Source organism: Temnothorax longispinosus, chromosome 2, assembly GCF_030848805.1.
Source record: "Temnothorax longispinosus isolate EJ_2023e chromosome 2, Tlon_JGU_v1, whole genome shotgun sequence".
Classification (NCBI taxonomy): domain Eukaryota; kingdom Metazoa; phylum Arthropoda; class Insecta; order Hymenoptera; family Formicidae; genus Temnothorax; species Temnothorax longispinosus.
The window spans coordinates 5,407,288-5,424,970 of record NC_092359.1 but is presented as its reverse complement, the minus strand read 5'-3'; the positions used below and the strand labels follow the sequence as shown (position 1 = coordinate 5,424,970).

At 39.5% G+C, this 17,683-nt stretch overlaps 6 protein-coding genes across 8 annotated transcripts in view; 3 read left to right on the top strand and 3 right to left on the bottom strand.

Annotated features, from left to right (window-relative positions):
- LOC139808562 (uncharacterized) overlaps window positions 1–17,683 on the top strand; it is an 84,760-nt gene that overhangs the window by 49,289 nt on the left and 17,788 nt on the right. The gene's annotated exons all lie outside the window — the stretch shown is intronic.
- Window positions 429–3,431, bottom strand: LOC139808569 (uncharacterized). 2 transcript variants are annotated; one of them, XM_071770690.1, is made up of 6 exons: window positions 3,005–3,431; window positions 1,723–2,505; window positions 1,354–1,621; window positions 1,091–1,242; window positions 796–980; window positions 429–707 (listed from the first exon to the last, which is right to left on the bottom strand). In XM_071770690.1, exons 1-6 carry the CDS (start codon window positions 3,118–3,120, stop codon window positions 535–537), a joined length of 1,677 nt encoding a protein of 558 aa, XP_071626791.1. In that variant the 5' UTR covers window positions 3,121–3,431; the 3' UTR covers window positions 429–534. The 2 variants fall into 2 exon arrangements, with proteins under 2 accessions (XP_071626791.1, XP_071626792.1); XM_071770691.1 differs by having other exon boundaries at window positions 1,723–2,585; window positions 3,005–3,430.
- Window positions 4,083–7,993, top strand: Vdup1 (arrestin family protein Vdup1). Its single transcript, XM_071770721.1, has 6 exons — window positions 4,083–5,298; window positions 5,489–5,613; window positions 5,907–6,124; window positions 6,832–6,978; window positions 7,089–7,310; window positions 7,431–7,993. The coding sequence occupies exons 1-6, from the start codon at window positions 5,186–5,188 to the stop codon at window positions 7,620–7,622; spliced, it is 1,017 nt and encodes a 338-aa protein (XP_071626822.1). The 5' UTR covers window positions 4,083–5,185; the 3' UTR covers window positions 7,623–7,993.
- Window positions 8,089–10,131, bottom strand: LOC139808591 (UPF0235 protein C15orf40 homolog). Its single transcript, XM_071770733.1, has 4 exons — window positions 9,728–10,131; window positions 8,554–8,647; window positions 8,284–8,411; window positions 8,089–8,211 (listed from the first exon to the last, which is right to left on the bottom strand). The coding sequence occupies exons 1-4, from the start codon at window positions 9,833–9,835 to the stop codon at window positions 8,122–8,124; spliced, it is 420 nt and encodes a 139-aa protein (XP_071626834.1). The 5' UTR covers window positions 9,836–10,131; the 3' UTR covers window positions 8,089–8,121.
- On the top strand, window positions 9,541–11,223 carry LOC139808587 (coiled-coil domain-containing protein 124). The gene is made up of 4 exons (XM_071770730.1): window positions 9,541–9,697; window positions 10,138–10,302; window positions 10,397–10,665; window positions 10,830–11,223. Exons 2-4 carry the CDS (start codon window positions 10,144–10,146, stop codon window positions 11,023–11,025), a joined length of 624 nt encoding a protein of 207 aa, XP_071626831.1. The 5' UTR covers window positions 9,541–9,697; window positions 10,138–10,143; the 3' UTR covers window positions 11,026–11,223.
- LOC139808568 (uncharacterized) lies at window positions 11,123–16,306 on the bottom strand. 2 transcript variants are annotated; one of them, XM_071770689.1, is made up of 6 exons: window positions 15,925–16,306; window positions 14,150–14,814; window positions 13,576–13,931; window positions 12,651–13,455; window positions 12,077–12,458; window positions 11,123–11,949 (listed from the first exon to the last, which is right to left on the bottom strand). In XM_071770689.1, the coding sequence occupies exons 2-6, from the start codon at window positions 14,743–14,745 to the stop codon at window positions 11,821–11,823; spliced, it is 2,268 nt and encodes a 755-aa protein (XP_071626790.1). In that variant the 5' UTR covers window positions 14,746–14,814; window positions 15,925–16,306; the 3' UTR covers window positions 11,123–11,820. The 2 variants fall into 2 exon arrangements, with proteins under 2 accessions (XP_071626790.1, XP_071626789.1); XM_071770688.1 differs by having other exon boundaries at window positions 12,651–13,458; window positions 15,925–16,298.

The following is a 17,683-nucleotide window of genomic DNA, read 5'->3' as shown; positions in this document are numbered from 1 at the left end:
GGCGCGATTGCGACGGCGAAACCGTAAAAAAGAAAACGTTTCGATCCGGTAATCGCGCGCGCCGCGAATGACTATGTCAAATGTGTGCAGCCCTCCGCCACTCCCAATAACTCCCATACTACCCGCCATCCGGAGTGGATTCCCCGCGACCTTAAAAGCGCACGATCGATTTCGCAGACGGTGGTATTCCGCTCCGTCTAGACCATCGCCGGCAGACCGTTGCCAGACCGGCGCCAGCCTCTCCGTTCTTCTCGTTTTCTGGAACGAATATCGATCTCGCGGTTTCCGCACACGTGTACGTTACTGATATATCTCAGTCGTTAGGCTACCACTTGCGGAGAACATAAAGATAAGGATTAGGGAAAAAAACGATCCTTTTACACTTGGAGCAATCGCACACGTGCACGGGAATAGAAAAAAAAAGGACATTTGTATTATCGAAACATTTAAAATCTTCTTTATTGACGCTTCTTTGCTAACGATCGATGGAAATAGAATTGAAAACTTCTGCTATAGTAACATGTGTGAACGTGATCACATGTCGGCTGTACTCCACTTATAGGCATCTTCCTGTAACGCTACTTTTGCGTTTTGTGATTCGAACCACTTCTTCTCGTATCCGTTACTTCTATCGACCCCATCCCATCGATGACCGGGCTTAATACCGAATCGATTTGGCGCGTACGAACCGTGATATTGCGGCGGATCTACAATTGAAATGATTAAATGACAATTTTTTTTTACATATACAAAGATATAGGAAGAGAAGTGTAAAGTCCCTATCGATCTACATACCTGGCTTTCTTTTTCCCTCTTTTATCTGTTTTTGTTTTAAATACTCCTCCATAGGATCAAATTCCCTCATTCTTTCTCTCAATTGTTTCTCTAGATCTTCGTCGTCTGCGTATCTCGCCAAAGGTTTATTCATTTCGTACAAGTCATTTTTTAATTTTTCCTCGTGATCCACCACTTGTTTCAAGCTAGAATAAAACGTGGACATCTATTATCATGGACGTATATTAGCACGAGAAGATAAAAGAATTTATCAGAAAAGTAAAAACGAAATGGAGATAAAAGAAAAATCGCTCACCCTTTTCCCCATTTAGCGTATTTCTCATTTATCTCTCGTTGCTTCTTTTCCTCTTCTCGTTTTTCCGCTGCTTCTGCTTCTAAATTGCGCTTTCTTCCCGTTTTGTCACGCACAATCGTAGCTTGTCCTTCTCCGGTGATCTCTTTACTTAGCTGAAAAAAAAAAAAAAAAAAAATAACAATTTGCTAACTTATATTATCTATATCCTCCAAGGATAAATAACGACTTCTATGAATATAACTTTATATTATAGAAAACATTACCTTTTTGAAGTGCTCTGCCTCTTGCCGTTTAATAGCTTCAGTTTCTTCTCGCAATGCTCTCGCAGCTTGGAATCCTGCTGTTTTTCCGTCTAATGTCTTTATCGCTCGACTATCATGATTTTTTGAATGACTTTCCGTGTCCCCACGTTCGGACTCGTCTGTTTCCTCGTCCCAACGCGACTTTTTCCTTTTTTCCCGTGTATCTGAGTACGATCGAGAGTCACGATCTTTATCTTCATGTTTCTTCTCCCGTTCATCTCTGCTTGACCTGCCAAAAGAGATTATATTTATCACCTTAATTCATATGGCGACAGAATATATAATATTTGATCATAATAATCTTCATCGGATATCCGACGTAAAAATTACCTTGGTACATCTTGTCCACCTGATCTGGATGAACTTTTTTTATCGTGATAATCGTGCCTTCTATCGCCTCTACGCGAATTGGAACGTGGCGAATTATCTCTCCCAGACCGGTGTTCGTTATGCCGAGATCTACTTAAATCCGAATCTCTACTCTTCGTATTCTTTCTGCTTTCATACAAATCTGTATCTGGATTGTGCTTGCGATTTTTTCTAGGTGGACTAAAATCCGAATTACTGTCTCGGTTACCTGAACTCCGGTAGCTTCGTCCAGATATACTGCGAGCCGAATGTTTCGTATTTCTAGGTGGACTTAAATCTGAGTCATAATTTTTAGATTGTCTGGGTGGACTCAAATCTGAATCATCGTCATTTTTAGGTCGTCTGCGTGAGTCGATGTGTTTATCCTTCGAATGCGTAGGTCTAGGTGGACTCAAATCTGAATCACCGTCATTTTTAGATCGTCCACGTGAGTCGATGTGTTTATCCTTCGAATGCGTAGGTCTAGGTGGACTCAAATCGAGATTATCATTGATCCGGTTGGCATTTGTCTCGTTAAGATTTCTTGTTTCTTTATCAACAGGACGATTAATAATAGTTAAATCGCCTTCGTCGTTCTCGGTTATAATTTTCCACCTTCTCTTATCGGTAAAATCGACCGGTCCACGTTCGTCAACTATACCAGCAATTTGAGGAGCGTCTTCTCCCTCTAAAAGGATATCGAATTCACCGTCTTCAATGGGTCTCATATTCCTCAAGTCTATATCGTCATCTATAATTTTCACTCTGCAAAAATACGTCCACCCGTTTCACGATCAGGTCAGAAATCTCCCTTTCCAAAAAATATTTTATAAAGACGAAGAAAGCTGTAGTGAAATTTAAGAGATCTTAGTTTCCAAATTAGATGTTGAAATAATTGCGCAAATATTAGTCGCTATGTACGTAAGTTAATCTGAACGAAAAAATATGATAGAAATGTAAGTCCCGAGTAATCAGAAGTTTTCAACATTATTTTTAAGGTATTTTTAAGGTATCGTAAAAATCATGAATAGGCTTATTAAAAAAATAATATTTAATAATTTCATGTAAAATCATGTAAAAAAAAGTGTAAAAAAATAATTCGCGATGATACGAGTGACATAAACGTGTTAACTTTACGTTTACACAGCCTCCGTTTACCTATATTGCATTCCAAAGCATCATGCACAGCTGACAACATAACCTAACTTCGATGCAAAGTATTCATTGCTGAAGCGAATTAAAATACTTATAAATTGGGTCTTACGTTTTAGCTCCCGTCTTATGCTTCTTCTTCTTCTTTTTCTTCTTTTTTTCGTCACCATCGCCCAAGGTATACTTTTTCAAATATTCCTTCTGACTGATTGCTTTACTCTCCATCATAAATTTCTAAACTATAGACAGTTAAAACGCGCGATGTAATGAATCGTTAAATTTTCAGTCACCGTGATATAATTCAAACTATTTTTTTTTAGCTATCAATAATAAACAACAACAATAAAGTATTATGCTGTACTGTTGACACCAAATCGATAACACGCGGTCATACTAGCCATACGCAGCACGCAGCACTACGTTGCCCAACGTGGATAACTTCGTTGTTCCCATGGTGTAAATAACTGTAAATAGACAGGTGAAGCATTGCGCATAATGGCGGCAGGTTTGGCGGTTAAACCAATCAGGAGGCGCCCCGTTTGTAGGCGCTCACTTTAAAGTGGATTTGATTATAAGAAATAAAAATGCGTGAATCATGTAAAATTTTAAATATATATTTAATGAAATATAATAAAACCTTAAATAAATAAATTAATTAATGACAATTAAACCAACGAGATAAATTAAATATTGCAAGTTGTGGTTTCAATTTTTACAAATTATCGCTAAAATTAACAATCTTTAACATATACAAAGTATCAGGAGAACAAAAATTGCTGTGGAAAGATTATGCGCTGTTTAAAATCTAAGAATCGCAGAATTCGGGATTTTAAATCATAAAAATTAAAAGTCTTGTAAATGGACAAAGTATCAAGAGAAATAATCGATGAAGAGGATGCACTATCTAAAAATTCCAAGAATTGCGATTCCGAGAAAGCATCTAAAATATTTCTACATCATAATTTTCTAAGGAATTAAGAGATCGACAGTATAATTTTGGAGTTATATTTATTAGTTGTAAGAATTTCGAAAGTTACTTTTAGATACTTAATTCAAAAAAATTAAAGCAAATGTACATACAAAATATTGAACGATGTAAAAATATTTTAATAGTTGGAAAACGTTTTTTCTGACAAGTCATATGTAATGCTATAATTATGGCTAGACGCAATGTTTGATTTTTTAATTAAAAAATACATAAATAATCGTATTCTAATTTACGTGGAGCTTATAGACTATACAATAAACAATACCTTCCGCATTATAACGCAAGAAAAAGCGAGAGAACATTACGTGGCTGTCCACGTCCTACAGTATGCATGCACTGCATGCACAGTACATGAGCGGGTACATTTTAAATAAATTGACGACGTCGTCAATTGATTTAAAAAAAAAATATCTGATTGGTTGGTTCAGGGGAAAACTCCAGGCACGGGGGCTATTCCAAAGTTATAGATCTTTAATAAATTGTCTTTCCGTTATTAAAATAAATGCGCCTTTTTTTAAAACTATAAGAAATACCGCATAGGAAAAAAACTATCGCTTTCATCGTTTTTATTGATAATTGCAACTTTTTACGCAACAGTGAGACTAATGCAATGTATACCATGATTTAAACATTCAATGCTAAAAGCAGCAGTTGATTAAAATACTGCCATTGGCCGAGTATCAGGCAAGTGAGACCAGTCCAGACCGGACTGGATGGGAGGTGGTAGAGAAGCAACCAGGTAGGAAGGTAGGGAGCGAAAGTGAGCGCGTCTCCAAGAATGGGCAAGAAGGTGCGGTGGTGACCACTCTGCGAAAACGGTGACAGAAAGTTTCGCGGTGGGCGACGATAGAGTCTGGAGTATCGCTACTCGATCGGTCTTCCCTCGATCGCCTATCGATCGTAAAAACAAGACGGAAAACAAAGCGCGTGCCGGAATGTGCCGCCGTTGAGAAAAGCGCGACGATGAGGTGTATCGTGGTATCGTAGCTGGTTGCCAATCCGCCAGCACGCGCGGAAGGAGAGAGAGAGAGAGAGAGAGAGAGAGAGAGAGAGAGATTGCGAAGGACGGAAAGGGAAGGAGAGCCGCGTGCCATGTTACGAACGTGTTGCTGATGCGATGCAAGCCAGTGATTCTCACCTCGCATCACGAGGTAACGCATGGAAGAAGAAGGCTGCTCCTGCGCGTTCCTCGACGTGTATTCAGTGAGCGTGAAGCCGCGGTGACGTAAACGTGTGCCCGCACGAACCGTCCTTCTTCGTCCGCGAACACATAACGAGGCAGTATTTCCCAATTTCGTCGACGAGATGACGAGGAAACTCAGCAAGTTCTTGATACTTTTCGATAACACGAATCTACTGTACTTTCCTGGCCACTTCTTGTCCGGCCGTGTTCTCATAGAGCTGGACGATGAAGCTTAGTAAGTAGTGCCTTATAAAAAGTCAAAGAAGCAGGTATCGAGTTCATGGTCGAAATAATTATTTTGCGCGTAAAGAAGTGTGTACATTGGAGAAAAAAATTTTTTTTTACCGTGATAACTAGATTTACGTAGATACGCGCTAAATCTAATAAGTAACACAAGTTTAATGATGTGGGGTACGTTACCGTAGCGTCTCGGGACTTCATTTCCATGTTGTGGGAGAAGGTGTAGTCCGAGTACGCAGTCAACGTGCCGAGAGAGTTTACGACAAGGAGAATTACATCGATTTTCGCATGCGGCTGTTGGGTGAACCAGGTGAATTTATTACTTCGGATTACATTGCGTTTACGCAATTCGATGATTATATTTTTTTAACGTTTTAAACTACGTTTCTGTCTTTAAGTAGCGCGCTTAAATAAATTATGTATATTATACTGTACGATAATAGCTTGACAAAAATTTTCTCTATAATAATTCGCAATGACATAATTAAAAATATATGACATCTTGACATCTCTTTAACTTAATTAAAATTTAAATTAAAATTTAAAAAAATAAAATTAATATTTGTATGCTTTTTTTTTATTGTAAAACGCAATTTTCAATAGGCGAAGGACCATCATTGCTCTCTCCCGGAATACATAGCTTTCCCTTCAAATTGGGGTTACCATTAGGTCTACCATCTACTTTTCTCGGAAAACACGGATGGGTGCAATATTATTGTAAAGCGGCTCTTCGCGAGCCGGGTGGACTTACTCACAAAAATCAACAGGTCTTCATCGTCATGAATCCGATCGACTTAAATCTGGAACCGCCGATATTAGCGGTGAGCGTTTGCATTATGATAACCGACAGATTAATATGTCTGTAGATATAATTTATCAGCGGGTGTTTTAAATTTGTCGACTCACCGACGGTCAGCAATTTCACTAAAAAATAACTATTACGAATAAGCAGTTTCCTAGATAAACATCTTCACATAACCGATTCAGACCAAAGAAAGTGTTTCGCGCGTGCAATTAAATGAATACCCCAGCGTTCATTACCATAACCGAGACCCGAATACTGGTCATCGACCTGTATGGAAAGCGTTGCAAATATCTTGACGCAAAGTAAAGAATTTAAGGAGATTATATATTCGACATTTGATACAGATGAATTTAAGACTCGATAAAAAAAAAACGCGAAGCATTCCAATTGCGCGATATTTGTATTGTGTTCTGCGCCAGTTGCAACATAACGATACTCGCTAGATCGTGATGGAATCACCGCCCATATATACTCTGGCAGCGATGCATTTGCATCTCTAGAAAAACGCATGAGAAAATTTTCGCGTTGGCGGACAGCATTCAATCGTGACGATCATTATTCAATCGCAGATAGATAAATATCGCTCGGTGAATATTGGCGATCGGTAATTTTTGACGCACCCTGTTTTCTGAAATATCGTTTAATTTTGATTTTGAAAATTTAACTCGAATCATTTGAAAGCGATTGTTCGAATACAAATAAAACGCCTTCGTGATTGAACAGCAACCTGCGAGGCAGGAGATCGAACAGCGCGTGGGTGTCTCTTGCGTATCGGGTGGTCCTGTATTCTGCAGAGTGAGTCTGGATCGGGGTGGATACGTACCTGGGGAAACAATTGGTATTTCTGCGACTGTCAGCAATCGCAGCAAGGTACATTGTAACTATAACGCACACAATAGATGTAATTTCGACGCTTTTGATAAGTACAGTCGCGGCGTCAGCAAAAGTACGAAGAACAATTTGAGAATTCGAATTAACAGGTGACGATGAAGTCGACCAAGGCGTCACTCACCGAAACGATACAGTACCTGTGTCGGGGTAAAGTACTCGCCAGCGAGACTCGCGAACTGGCTAGCGTTTCTAGGGGGAAGATTCGGCCGGGTGAGGGCGAGGAGTGGCTAAACGAACAAATGTACGTTCCTCCCTTGCCGCCGACGAATCTGAGAGGGTGCCACTTGATCAACGTTCTTTACCACGTTTATGTGAGTGCCAAACAAAGATGTATACATTTCATTTTCAAGCGTGACGCAGTTGCGTCAGAATCGTCGCAAACGCGTTGGAACTCTTGAAACTTATCTCGCACGATTAACATTTCCTCGCAGTTCGTCATAAGCCCGAAGAGTTTGGACAAAGAAATCAAGTTACAAATACCGATCGTGCTGGCCACGTACCCCCTGAGGCCGGAGGGTGCACCAGCTGGTACGGCGCCATCCAAACGGGGCGCCCATTACCCATCGACGCTACCCATCTTCCGACCTTGGCTCGACGACAAGGCGTTCGAAATACAAGAGTGAAAGCTTAACATTACGTATCTATTATTGGATTATTACAAAATTAGTGCCTTTGTAAAAAGGTACTAATTTTCTATGATCATAGAAAATTTTATGACCGCAGCTGCGCCCGCGTGAGCTTACGATTATTCCGCCAAAAATCCTCACCGATTCTTGTATTGCTAGTCACAGCAACGCTCGTATAAAATTTCGAAGAATCGATGGCGATCTTTGAAAATACCGTATCTGGTGCAATTATATGTAGCTGCTAAAAAAAAATTTAATGTGCATTAAATCTTACAAATACTGACAATACGCTAATCGCTAATTGCGTTCATGAAGAAACAGATGTATAAATTGTATAATATTGTATAATATAAAATAATTGAATAACATCTTTTACACAAAATATGCGGAAAACAAGTATAAAGTTAGGACGAACTAAAATACATTTATAAGGAAAGAATATATATGTATAAAGGAAAAATCATTTAATGACAGAAAAATTTATTTTAAAAAACGTTCAATTATCCATCTCTCCTTTCAATTTCGCCAAAACTTGATCTGTTGTAATTCCCGACACCACAACTATCTTTTGCCGACTTCGAGATCCCTGAAAAAAAAACAGAAAAGTTTAAAATATATACGAGCTAGTGAACTGGAGTAAGTTAACTGGGACACTAACCCGGTCTAAGGATACATCGGATTTTCTCACTCCAAAAATCGAAGCTAGATATTTTACGAGTTCGGCATTAGCTTCGCCTTCCGTTGGCGGAGCGGAGATTGCAATGCCTACTGCTTCGTCGGAAATATCTATGGATATTCATTTCTTTAACAATAATTATGCGATTCCGTCAATAAAATTCTTTTTCTTCTTTTAGACAAAGAATACACGATAACGCTAGAAGCGCTTTTTTATAATAAAAAAAATTTATTCAACGGCATTTCTTATTACCGGTTACATTGTTACATTTCGCTCCGGGTTTAGCCTGAATTTTAATCGACACATTTCCGTCTTTATTTAAGACCACAGGTCCCGTAGATGGAACCTGCAAAACAATGCATTAATAGAGGCAATTTCTCGACACACTTGGCGTGTAAAAGCGCGGGCAAGTAATCAACGTCCCGTTGGGTGTCTATTATTATTCCCGGAAAAGCGAGAGGTTGAGTGATCACCGCATAAATTACGCGTTGTTTCTTAGCATAGTAGATTCTTGTTGTTTTCTTGTGTGCAAGAACCATACGTCTTTATTAGCACATTTAGCAAGATGAATTAAATATATGTACACGCTTCTCGCTGTAAAGTTGCCTCGGCAATTCAATATAAAAATTTTTATGGCCCTCGGTATCCACCATTGAAATATTAGGTCGAAAGATAATTTATTTTTGGAGTAATATGCATAATCTGTAATGATTCCCGCATCATCCTGCGTACATCAGGATACGACAATATTAAAGATCAACCCAGGAACAGGCGCCTGACTTTTTTCGCATATAATCACCTGGAGTAATATTTACACTCCAATTAAAAGTTATTGTTATTAATTACATATTGCATATTTTTTATTGTTCTATAATTTATTAATATTCGAGGACAATATGTATATAGATTTACTCAATATTTTCTGAAAAAATGAGGAAACGAAAAAAAATATTTAAAAATGGAAGAAGCACATTAAAATTACTGTGACGCGTGAGCTTTATTTTTTTTATACTGGGATATAAAAATTACTCCAGGCGCCCGTTCCCGAATTAAATAAGAGGTGAGATCTTTCAACGTGCCGCATTCTGCCGCGCTTATTGCCACGTGCTAAATGACAGCAGATGCCACAATTCCATCCACGTGCAATAATAGACCTGTTCATTTGTGCTCTTTTTCTTCTCACGTTGGAAAGAAAGAGAGAAAAGATGAACTGTGCGAGAAGTCTGAGCAACAAATTCGCAATCGCGGTGACGACGAGAACCAGTCGTACGGTTGGCAGACGTGGCTAGTCACTTCTACCGAAACGGAGCGGCCGGAGATAGTAAAGTGTACATAACAGAAAATGTCACGTTTCTTTCGCGATAGGTGATCGAGTATCGCGGCGAGCGAGGAATCGGTAAGTGCGGTCGTCAAGACGATCACTCACATCGGTGCTCGCCGTCTTCGGCGCCTTCGCGCTCTTCGTGGACCGCTGTTTCGACATCTCACGCGTGACGATTAAATACCCGCAGCCGCTTTTAAACCGCGTAAACATGTGCTCCCCGCGAAACCGCTTATCGTCCGCTCTCGCGAGATTAAAAATACACACACGTGCGCGATTCGTTTCGTACTATTACGGCCTTGGAATGTCGATTATTTTGATGTCTCTTAACCTGGATCTTAATAGTTTACACAGTGATTGCGCGCATGTCTACTGCCAACTCAAATATAGTAAACAGTATAGTAACAATATATAGTATCGTGAAACACGTGCCCACTATTTTCGAATGCAAGAAAAATCAATAATACAAATCAAACTCAAACTCGCGATTAACAATCAAGATTTACATATCACAGGTCAATATGCCGAAGAAATTTGTGGGTGAGAACAGCAAGGCGGTTGCCGCCCGAGCTAGAAAAGCTGCGGCCAAAGAAGCCGAGACTATAAAAAAGGCAAAGGAAGCGGAAGACAAAGAATGGGAGGATAACAATAAACAAGTATTGAAGAAGAAACAGAAGCAAGTATGCATCTATAATTAATATTAACATTGAACATCAAAAAGACAGCCGTGGTATTCGGAACGAGAGCCGTAATGCACATTTTATTATAATGCAGGAAGAAGTCGAGAAGAAACGTCAACAGCAATTGGAAAAGAAGGCCGAGGCGAAAGCTTTGCTCGAAAAGGAAATGTCAACTATAAAAGTCGGTGGTAAGCAGCCAGCCTCGAAACTTACTAGAGCCGAAATCGTTGCTGTCACTGAGAAACGAAATCAAGTGGCTATGAAGAAGAAAGAGGATGAGAAGCCGATCGAGGAGAATTTGAACAGATTGATTTTGGAAGGTGAAACGGCTCACAGTATAGACGAAGCTATATCTGTTTTGAGGTAATTACGTTCAAGACATTTGAGAGCAATTTGTGTAAAATCTATGTGCGATTACAGGCTGTACAATTAAGTTCTGAAAAATGTCGATATTTTATATTCCTGAGAATACAACAGTTATATTTCATTCCTTTCGTTATCTCGATTTATTATCATTTCTTTTTTAGCTCAAAGGATCCCGAACTTGATCGACACCCGGAGAAACGGATGAAAGCCGCATACGCGAGCTTCGAGGAACGAATGATGCCGATGATTAAAGAACAAAATCCTACTTTGAGATTGAGTCAGTTGAAGCAAATACTTAGAAAGAAATGGATGAAGTCGGCTGAAAATCCGCTTAATCAAACGTTACTGAATCGCTGACGATCACCATGATATCAAACGCGACACATACTTGCACATTATTGACTGATTATTTAATTTTGTTAAAATAAATAAATGACATTGCAACACTGCGATATAATCATCTGTATACAATTTTATTTGTAAAACATATAACTTATATTAAAAAGTACTGTATATGAAAAATAACGATATATAAATCATCTTTGGTAAAATCTATATGCTGTTCCATAGCCTCTGTTCAGTATTTGCTGGATCACTTCGAATAACTTTTTTATCTGATACGAGAGAGCGAAATAAATTTTGAATTAAAATTATTTTAAATGAAAAGACATAAATGTTTCGTATATTTTATGTCTTTAGTTCACTTGGAATATTTATATTGAAAAAGTTCTCTCAGGCATACTAAAGATTTAAGTTTAAAACATAATTAAATAAAGATATTCTTACTTGACAGTACATATTGAGTAAAAGACAATTTATATTAAAAGTTATTTCAAGTGATCTAGACAAATGAGACATTTTGTATTTATTTTATCTGTACATTTTTTCTGTATATCTCTGTATAAAACTTGGCACATTTTTACGAGGCCACACGAACTTCATTGATTTATCGTAATCGTTCGACCGAATTGAGTCTTCTTGAATTATAAAGTATCTTATTTTTTAGTTAAATATTATATCTGACTGATAATTAAACGTTAAATATTATATCCGACTGATGATTAAACTAATTGCTAAGCAGTTTGTTAATCGCTTGAATCAATTTCGATATAATACAGCATTCTAGACATTATTTCTAGAATTAGGATGTTACTACTGCCATTTTTTGTTCTTCCACAAATCTATAAAACAATGTATCATGTGATTCAGTTGTTGGGGACATTCAGTCATTGGACTATGACCAGCCATTGGAATAGCTTCGAGGAAAGCCTTCACCATTGTCTAAAAAGTTCGAATTAAAATCATTAGATCTTGTTTTTTTTTGAAAAAAGTTATCTAGTTATAGATATATAGTTTTAGATGACATGTATAATCTTTAATTGGATGATCGGTCATGATATAAACTTACCCTTTCCATTTGACACTCTTGTACTAGCGATACTTTGTTGTCTCTTAGTCCGTGCACCAGAAGCGTAGGTGTGCATATCTTCCTGTGGAAGGCATAGTCACCCTGCGGCCAGTTCATGCCTTTCAATACGTATTTCATGTGCGAGGGCCATTGCTCTATCGATTCTTGACCGCAATAAGGATGTTGTCGGCCTCGCGCAGAATAGAGAATGTCTCGATGAAGACCGCACATTAGTAGAGGCGCGAGAATCGCCCTGAGACAACAATGACCCGCGCATTCCGCGCTCGGCGGAGCAAGAGGAGTTGGACCGCCGCCCGATATTAGCACGAGCTGATGGATATTGCTATCATATTTACAAGCTAACGCTGTAGCAAAGCTGCATCTGAAATTTATAACATTAGGATATTCGGATATCAAAATTTCATTAATATATATATAATGCCATGATATAAAAAAATTTAACTTTGTTTACTTTTTACAAAAGTAATCATTCGAGATAAATTATTTAAAACTTTTAAAAGTAAAAAAAAAAAAGCATTTCACATAGCACGATTTTAAACAAACCGCATCTTACCCGTAATTATGTGCGACTAAGACGCACTTCTCTCCGGGTTTGAAAGCGTAATGATGTAGGACCGCGTCCAAATCCTTGAGTAACTTGCCGAAATGATAATCTCTAGAACGTCCGGGCGCTGAGCTCATTCCGTGCCCGAGCATATCGGGAGCGATACAGGGATAACCGAGGGAAGAGAAATACTGCAGCTGATGCTCGAAGACTTCTGCCGAGGAACCAAAACCGTGTAGGAAAACTATCGTTGGTTTCCTATTCCTTCGAAGCGTTACCGAATCGCGAGGACTTTGTTCGGTATTTTTCTGCGAAGAGATTTCATCGAACTCTATCCATTTCTTGCAATCTTTGAGCTCGATGGGAGGACTTTCCATTAATTTTACACCGATCTTCGATAGAGTTTCCTCGTTCGGAGACGAATTTCTGCCATTGCTTTGGAATTCCAGGCGTAGTTTCTTGAAATCAGCCTCCGTGTCGACGGTGTCTTCCAGTCGCTCCACTTTCCACTCGGGATCAGTCGACGATGTCCCAAGTTTAGACGAAGTTAGTACAATATCCTGGGAGTCAGTCCCACGTTCTCCTTCTAATGGAACCGCTTTTTGCGAATTTTTCTCGAGACTATCCTCCTCCGCGTTATTCGTCGAAGGACCTCTTCCCAACTTCTCGTCGATGATTCGTAAAAGAGACTGCTCGAAGCTGGGTTCTTGATCAGGTAGCTGAAACTCGATAGTCTCTACGCTATTTATTCCGGAATCCACGCAATCCAATTTTTCCGAAGAAATGTTTTCCGTCGGTATTCCAAGGTACAAACCTGCTATTCCACAAAAAAAGTACAAAAGTAATGAAAATGTTTAGTGCGTGTAAGAAGGATTTCGATATTAATGAAATGAGAGATATAAATAATCTCATTTTTCCTAAATGTATCACTTACTGTGTTTTCTCGCAGAACAATCGAACTCTAGAGAAGCTAGTTCATCCGTCGAACCGACGAAAGCAGGATTTACGTAACCCTCGCCCATTGAAACTTTAGCGAATTGCCTTTTACAGTCATTTTCTGTAGTCCATTGTTCTTGCGTCTTATCCGCTAGGAGACGGGGATTAATATCGATTCGAAAGGAGTCATCTCTGTCCTTCTTCGTCGAAATTTTCTCTTTGGATTTATCAGGTTGCGATTTTATCAAATTATTTTTCGTTCGCTGCCAAGAATGTTGAACAGTATTCTTTTCTGCATCAGTTATATGTTTAACGGTATCGTCAAGCACCTCTTCCAGAAGTGTATTGATATACCTAATAACATTTATTTTTCACCTTTATAATGCGTCCACCTTCTTAATTTATCAAATAAAATAGAAAAAGACAAAAAAATAACGGAAAATTCAAAATATTGCGTTTAAAATATATTTATGCGACATTTTATTATTTAGAAATATTTCTTTAGTGATAATTCAGCAGATTTTTTGGCGTTTTATTTCTATTTACTGTTCTTATTAAATTGACGAACTTACCTTTCCAAATCCTTGACAATTTGTTGCTTCGCGCTGTGTTCAAACGGCTGACGATCCGTCGAAGACACCGTCGTCATCTCGTTCGCGCGATCGTCAAATTCCGAGTTGTCCCGTAACTTTTGCAGATTCAGTGAGAGTCGTTGCTCCAGTTCCTCGATGCCGCGCGCGTTTTTCTCGGCCTCGCAGAGGCTCGTTCGGATGCGATTCAATTCCGCGGATATTATTCGCTCTTCGGTGGTGCTCAGCGCGCCGGCGGACTGGCGGAAGGAGCACCTGCAGTTTCCGGACGGATGCGGCCTCCTGGCCCATCGATTGAAGAAATTGTCGTTGACCGACTCCGGCCGGTCGACCGCCGCACTCTCGTAGTACCAGCCGCTCCTCAGGGTCGGCCTGAGTACGCGCAGCGTGCGTCGCGGTGCCACGATAAAGAAATCGCAGTCGGGCAGCTCGATTCTGCCGGGACTGACTCGGTACCGATTCCTCCAGCACTCGAAAACCTTACCGTACCAAGGAGACCCCACCGGGGTCTCCTCTACTTCCGTTGCCATCGTTTCTCCTTCGAGATCCGCGGCCGAATCATATAAATACAGCAGCATAGCCGGTTTTCGAAACGCCGATCACGCGACTGCCATAGCACCGTATTTATATATTTCCTAAGTCGCAGCCTATGACATAAATAATATCAATATTTAGTGCGTATATTTAGTTCTAAAATCTCAAGTTTATTTCTCTAAATAAGTCGAGATTTGTATTGTTTTTACGATGTATTTTCCTTGCAATTGCATGAATTGAGTAAGTAAACAATATCTCTGTTCAACGATTCATTCAATTTTGTGGAAAGTTTCATATTCAGCCCCACTCTTCTTATGAATTAACAATAATTGATCTTAACAGTTAATTAACTGTCAACGCTACCAGTTGCTCCAAATACCACTCAATACACTTTGGATTGCTAATGTTATAATTATGGATCGGCGAGTTTTTATTGCGCGAAGAGCGCACTTTCTCGATTTGCAACGCTTTTCCTGCGTGTTCCCCGTATTCGGTAAGATTTCCCCGCGATAAGATTTCCCGCAAAAAAAAACGAAAGCGTTCTTTCCACGGTCGAATAAATCGAAACGACTTCGAAGGCATATTATTTTCGAAAAGTGAAACTCTATAAATACACCCACGGATTCCAACTCGTTTTTAAAAACGAACTTGAGTTACACATTCTGGCGACAATGTAGACTTTGAATAACAGCGAGTGCAAATTACGAGCATAATAATTTCAGCTTACAAAAGGAGTTTAACGAATAGCTAATTGTACATTCTTTTACAGCGACGTAAGCGTATCCTATCTATCGGAACAATCTTCTAGTTAACCATACCAGGAAAATATAGCGTCAGAGCGTATAATGCGCGTATTATTTAATGATTTCACTTTTTTTCTTAGAAATATATGCTATTAAATATTTATTTCTCGCTTTTTAAACGCTTCAGCGAGAAATAAGACATAACGACTGTATCGTCTGGAGCGTATTAATCCGATTAGATTGGGTGAATTACCTACGTAGGAGTTTTAAATGAATTTTTACGCAGAATTGTTCTTCGAAATTATTGATGACTAACGCATACTTGAATTTCATTAGATTTTGACATTTTAAAAGATATGGGAAGCCGCGATTGTTTTCGAAAATACCATTCTTGCTCTGAAAGAAAGCGGAAAGAACTCTTACAAATATTGCTTCCTAAAGATCAAGGGTGTTCTGCGGAAGTGCAGAAGTATTAATTACCTTTTTCAAGCGGAGCAGAGCATGTGCATAACAACATTGCGTACACCAGTCTAACGAGTGATACTTCACGACACTGAGTATCAAGCACAAAACGTTCGCTTCGGTTGTCGAGATTCTCGCGAGAGTTTAACAACTGCAGTTTTGCGACGACGTGATGCGCCCGGGCACGATCGCACGCGTCCTGCCGACCACTGTGTTTTCGCCGAGAAGCGTCAACGACACACGCGATGATGATGGTGATGATGATGATGATGATGGTACGTCAGGACGCGGGCGTCGTCTATCGGAGCTCGCAGTCGCACGGACTCGCGTCGAATGATACCACCGCGGCGGGGCATCGCGCATTTTTTTTTCGTGGGCGTCTCTCAGCCGGCAAATTAAGTCGGGAAAATTGAGGACGATTAATACTTAAGGCACGCAGCACGTCGGCTTACACGGCAGCCATTGTAAGCCTCGAACACACGGATGGGGCCAGTACGTTCGAGAGAGAGAGGCCTGCGGTCCCCCTACCATCGGTAGGGAAGTCGTTCGTATACAGGGCGTTTAGAAAGTCCGCATCGACCTCACCAATCTGCCTCTAGCTCGCTTGAAAGCACTGTTAAATGGAATGCCTGCGATATGTATGCATATGTTCGCTAATAACTTATATTGTATCTTAGCAATTCGTAATTCTCAAAGTTGCGAATCACATTGTACTTGAGACGTTGTCTAATACTAATATTATAAGGACAATGAAAAGTTTGAGTATTGAAGATAGGAGTGCCAGGAAACGAGCGGTCTAATTCCTACTTTGTCGCCACCCTTTGCTAAGTCTTTCGTCAACAGCTTTGTATACGTATCTGATGGTAGCGGTATTCTCCCTTGAATGGAGACTTCCATGACCGGAAGAGACCTTATAAATTACGATAAATCACGTACGTGAACGCAAGCGTGAAAGATTTTATAATCGTACGACCTATTAAAGCGGCTCGTGACGACTGCCACGAATACATGTACAGTAAATAACTGTACTAAGACGCCGGGAGCGAAAAAACGTAGTACATCGAGAAAAATCAAGTTGATAATGCAATTTTCAGCTGCAATCAGGCTGCTCAAATAACAGTTTGTTTCCAAGAGTGCAAGGATAAATTAAAATTCTAAAAGTGTATTTATTCGCGAGCAACTTTATCGATGAGCAACGTAAATAAAGGAAACGATAGGATATGTTTCCTGCTCTATAACCCAGATGATTATGATAAGACCGAGTGTCGCTGACCTATTCGAAGTAGCGATTTCATCGTTTCTTCATTTGCTACCAGGAGATCGACCATCTACCTTCGAAATCTTAAATTCGAAGCTTTAATTATATATATAAGACGGTGTATTTACAAAATTATTTATAATTTCGTTCGATCGTAATGAAGCGAACGTTTTGCGAGCAACGTGACTCAGCTGTACCATATCGCAATTAGCAAATGTAATTTCTTCGAGCGCGCGTAAAAAAAATTCGCGCGGTAGTACACATACGCGGGATGCGATAATGACACGTTTTGAATACACGTGTTTGCGGAACAAACGAGTTACGAGATAGCGCTCGAGGAATATTACGAGGAAGAAAGGTGCAAGTAGTGAACTCAAGACGCGTCTTAGCGCGGACAACTAAAAATAGAGAAGCATTTAAACGGTAATTCGCTCGGAATGCATTGCTGCAAAGTAGAAAAATCCTTCTATTTGCATTAATAATTTCTTCGTATCGCCGTATCAAACGTTTGTTGAACTA